This window comes from Anser cygnoides, chromosome 1 (assembly GCF_040182565.1).
Source record: "Anser cygnoides isolate HZ-2024a breed goose chromosome 1, Taihu_goose_T2T_genome, whole genome shotgun sequence".
Taxonomy (NCBI): Eukaryota; Metazoa; Chordata; class Aves; order Anseriformes; family Anatidae; genus Anser; species Anser cygnoides.
This window is the reverse complement of record NC_089873.1, coordinates 103486348-103491432: the sequence shown is the minus strand read 5'-3', so window position 1 is coordinate 103491432 and position 5085 is coordinate 103486348. Positions and strand designations below refer to the sequence as shown.

The following is a 5085-nucleotide window of genomic DNA, read 5'->3' as shown; positions in this document are numbered from 1 at the left end:
GAAGCACATGGTGTGTGGGCAAAGCTGTGGTCTGGTCTGCTCATGAGAACGTCAGGCACCTCGGCAGCGGTACGTGGGACACTAGTACTGTAGGCAGTCAGTCAAAAAGGAGCTGCAAAACAGCACATCCTTCAAGCACCACTCTGCACACCAGGTGGGGCCTCTCTGTACCCGCTTCCTCCCGAGGCCTCAGGAAGCCCAGACTAAAACACAAGACTCTTTTTTTAATTATTAATTATTTATTTATCTATTTTAATTTGCCAGTTTAAAAAATGGATCATCCACTCTCAACAACACACACGACATCACAGGGGGGCAGGTTGGTAATCTCCTTAGAGGAAAAAGGTCTCTCAAAGACTCCCTGTGCTACTTGCCTACGTCAAGCAGCAGACACTACTTACCCCTTCCCGGACTAATGCCAGAGCTTGCGGCAGAAGTCCTGGATCCTTGTTCCTAAGTCCTTGATGACAGACATAGTGAAAGTACTGCACCCAAGTCCCTCCCTGTTCTCCTACCCACCTCTCAGGGGCCCTTTTGAGAGGCCTCTCTGAATCCCAGTAATTGAGAGGGCACGCCTGTAGGCTCAATGGCGCTGGAGCTCATGGCGCAAACAGATCTCAAATGGACAACTCAGAGATCATCCAGGAGACAGGCCCCATCAGAAAAGAATTCAGGCTTTTCATCAGAAACTCTGAAGGATGAACGGACTCCTTTGTGTTCAGGTCAAAATTAGAACATCTTGCCTCCTTCCCACCTCCTCCTCTTTCTTTAAGATGAGGAACCACTCCATGAAATGTAAATACCCTCTTCTGCTCACTGGGGGTGAACATCCCACAGGCCCATTTTTCGGGCTCTTTCCAAACATAAACTCCTGAGGAGGGAGGGGGGTCCAACTATCCAGTTGCAAACAATTCTCTCATTGAGTGCAGTGGCGCTGCAGCAGAATGCTGGTGGCTCCAGGGGCATGGGAGGAAGGAGGGTTGCTAAATGTAGAGCAGCTGTGTTGGGTACTATCAATGGACTGGCAATGACAGATTGCATTTCTAGAAATGTGTTCTCCTAGTTCAGGTATTTCAGTCAGCTGTGTCATCACTGTACTCAGATAAAATAAGTAAACTCGTCCAGGCTGATGCAAGATCCTGGGAAAGGGAAAGCTGGAGAGACTGTGGGCTGACAAAGATAAAGCTCTTCAGGAGCATAAAGCAGAGGAGTTTCTGAGGCTAATCCTTGTACACATCACGGAACTTGGTGGTAGAGGCACCATGCATTCTCTCTTCCTCGTTCTCTCCTGCCTGGGAGCTGCTGGTACGTTCTCTACAGCTGCTGATCTTCTAGCTATCTGCACACCCGAGCAAACCTTCTCTCATAGCCTCTTGCCTTGTCCTCTCTACCGGCCCTTCTCTTTCCCCAGTAGTACAACATCCTGTTTTTCCTCAATTTCCACCCATGTCAACGACATGGACTCTCAGCCTTCTAGAGAGATAGAGAAGGTAGGACAAGACAGGGGTGCATAAAACAATGCAGGGCTTGCTGTCTCCTCCGCTGCAAGAATTAGCGAGTATGAAACACACCTAGGCATTTTGGCAGGTTCACAAACAGCAAAGGACAATTTGTGCTCTTTTAGGAAAGCTGTGAACCCCTTTCCACATTTTTTGAGGATGCAAAAGTTTTACATGGCCTCATAAAATGGGGGGGGGGGGGGGGGGGGCACGGGTCAGAGGGGAGGATGATGGGACGGACAGAGTGGCAACACATTTGTGAAAGAGAAAGCCATTGAAGTTTATGAAGTCATCTTCTGCTCCTTGCATCTGTAATGGATGGTCAGAGGCAGGGTCCCAGCCTACAATGTTCTAGTGCAGTGGGCTCCAAAATGGGGTGCATGCACCTCTGGGGTTGTGCATTACCGTGTGAGAGGAAAACATGAGAACTTCAGTAGGGCAAGTATGTAACTTATAAATGAAGAAATAGACATATGTCGCGGTGCGGGAGGGTGTTTTGCTGATAGGGATGTGCAATCAAAAAAAGGCTGGAGACAACTGTTCTATTGGCTTCAACAAATATGTTCTTTCTTACATTCTGCTATAACATCATCCTCCAACTCTGTGGAGCCTTTGTGTTCTCTCTCAGTCCTTCACTACCACGTTTTTCTACCTCTCTTGCTCACTCTTTGTCTCACCCCTGCAAATTAAGAAGTTCTCTCAACTGCATTTGCCATTTTCCACTTTCCACCCTACACAAATGACCACCATACGCTTTCTACCGTGGCACAGTTGTCGCATCCTAATCCAAAGGTACCCCAGAAGGAACACAGTGAAGGCTGTGTACAATTCATTTGTGAGGTTCTTTGGCAGCTTGTGCTCTTCTGTTCTCTTCCTGACTTGAGGTGGTACAGACAAAGCCTGGTGTTTCAGGGTAGTGTAGAAAGAACTTAGCAGGATATTTCAGGAGTTGCCTGAAGAGTTCTGAAGTTTCAAGCTCTTTTGGCTCTTGCTAATTCCTCTGTAGCTCACTGGCTGCTGCTGCACTTTAAGAGAATCGATTCAGGCATGGTGCTGTGAAACCCAATTCTCTTTCCCTCAGTTGCTTTCCCTGGAGATGCTGATGATGACAAGATTGTGGGAGGCTACAACTGCCCACGGCATTCAGTTCCCTACCAGGTGTCCCTGAATGCTGGGTATCACTTTTGTGGAGGGTCCCTCATCAACAACCAGTGGGTCGTGTCAGCTGCTCACTGCTACAAATAGTAAGTATGGCTTGGGTTGTGTATCCGGACGGATTCTGGTCCAATCTTACAAACCCACCGGATCTGGAACTCTGGTGCCTCTCAAGAGAAGACCATGCATGCATGGGGGGAGGGACGTGGGCGGGGCATTGCATGGTGTACCTGAAACCAAAGGAGAAACCCTAGCCTCAGTCCTGCTGCGTTACATGGACTTTCCAGTATTCCTGCACTCGTAGCATCCTTTTCTGTGCATCCTAACATGCCTTTCGGTCCATATTTACACATCCATGGGGCTTACCATTACCGCATTCCTCATTTTCATTCCTCCAGATTTCTCCATGGATCTCTCTCGTCCTGAGTTTAGGGCACACCTCTGTGCAGAGAGAGCAACAGGAAACCAAATCTCCCTTTCTTAAGCATTGCCGTAGGTCTCTGGAACCATCCATCTATGCTTACACCATTGCCACAGCTGCCAGCTGGGGATCCACCACGCAGGATGGTCATCTGGCAAGGCTCTCCCAATTCTGTCTTCCATGAAATCATGAAGTTCCTAGAGCTGCATGACACACAAACCTTTGATTAGGGCAGCACTCCCTTACTCTCTTTCAAGTGTCTGCCAGTCCCCACGTGGCACCCAGTTGTTCACCCCTTGGCTAACTGCTGCTTTTCTCTGCTGACAATTTTGCAGCAATATACAAGTGAGGCTGGGAGAGTACAACATTGATGTGCAGGAAGACAGTGAAGTAGTCCGGAGCTCTTCAGTAGTCATTCGCCATCCTAACTACAGTTCAAGAACCATTGATAATGACATTATGTTGATCAAGCTGGCATCCGCCGTGGACTACAGTGCCGATGTTCAACCCATAGCCCTGCCCACCTCTTGTGCCAAGGCGGGGACCGAGTGCCTGATTTCGGGGTGGGGAAACACACTGAGCAGTGGCAGTGAGTACCTACACACATCGCATGTAGCTGTTCACACTTCTCCTGCTCTGCCACCGTGGTCGTGAGACCCATGTACAGTTCACCCCTTCTTTGCAGCCTTTTCTTGTTGTGCCTGAAAGTCCTCCACACTGCCCTGCCTCCACGCTGCCCTGCCAGTGTGTCTCAATCTACAACGCACTTCACCGTTTTACTTTACCCTGCTTAGCTGGATGGCTCTCGCAGATAGGTCTTTGGGTCCTTCTGTTCACTGACAGTACCGAGTCCCAAGACAAAACCTAAAATTGTTACTGTTCTCCCGGCAGTCAATTACCCTGAAATTCTCCAGTGCCTGCAAGCGCCAATTCTGAGTGACCAAGAGTGCCAAGAGGCATACCCGGGCCAAATTACGAGCAACATGATCTGCGTAGGATTCCTGCAGGGTGGGAAAGACTCATGCCAGGTAGGAGTTGATGTCTGCACAGAGCCCTGGGCCACACACTGCCAGGGTGCCCCAGGCTGCACAGTATACGTTGGAGCTTGGCAGCCTGCTTAGCTTCAGCCTCCTCCTCGCCAGGTGCTCTCTTCTGATGCACCCCTTCCAGCAGGCTTTGGATGCAGGGTGGACTTCACTGAAAATAGCCGGTCCAGCCACATCTGCTGGTTGGCACCGAGCATGGTACCAGTGAATTGTTGGGGGCCAGGGGAGGCCAGCAAACAAGGGGTGGGATCTCTCTGTGCTCCCTTATCAGGGCCTGCTGCACTTTGTTTTGCATTCCCTGGATTCTTTTTGCCAAGTCAAAAACTTTCCAGGTGAGATTCTGCTTTTCAGTCATCTTGTGCCTCTAAATTTTCCCCTCCAGGGTGACTCAGGTGGACCAGTTGCGTGCAACGGAGAACTCCAGGGCATTGTGTCGTGGGGAATTGGGTGTGCTCTGAAAGGTTATCCCGGTGTCTACACCAAGGTCTGCAATTATGTTGATTGGATCCAAGAGACCATTGCAGCCTACTGATACCTTGACAACCACCTGGCTCCTTGGCCACTACCCTCCTGCCCTAATACTGTCCTTAAGAAGACAACAGCACAAATAAATATCTCACTTAAAGAGCCTTACAGACATTTACTTTGGGGACTGAAGCTCGGTAGAGACAAGTGGGGTTCCCTGCAGCCTTCCACCAGCTCCTCCTGAACCTTCCCTGCTGTTCCGGTTCAGGTGCATACACTGGGAGCAGCGCCCTAGAGCTGCTGGGCTGTCAGGCTACGGGAATACGGCACTGTGCACCATCCAAGAAGTCTTCTGAGCTAGGCACAGTCTTCTGAGAGGCCTAGGAGGGACATGGGAAAAGTGCAAGATTCTTGCAAGGGTGGCGAGGTGGAGAGTCGAGTGGTCTGAAAAAGTTGGGAAGGAGTTTAGAAAGTGGGAGCTAGTGAGTTTGGCATAGTG

At 49.8% G+C, this 5085-nt stretch overlaps 1 protein-coding gene across 1 annotated transcript; it reads left to right on the top strand.

The window, feature by feature from the left end:
- The first annotated feature begins 1457 nt into the window (after positions 1-1457).
- On the top strand, positions 1458-4793 carry LOC136789724 (trypsin II-P29). Its single transcript, XM_066990536.1, has 5 exons — positions 1458-1490; positions 2574-2743; positions 3411-3664; positions 3967-4103; positions 4504-4793. Exons 1-5 carry the CDS (start codon positions 1458-1460, stop codon positions 4651-4653), a joined length of 744 nt encoding a protein of 247 aa, XP_066846637.1. The 3' UTR covers positions 4654-4793.
- Positions 4794-5085: the final 292 nt, after the last annotated feature.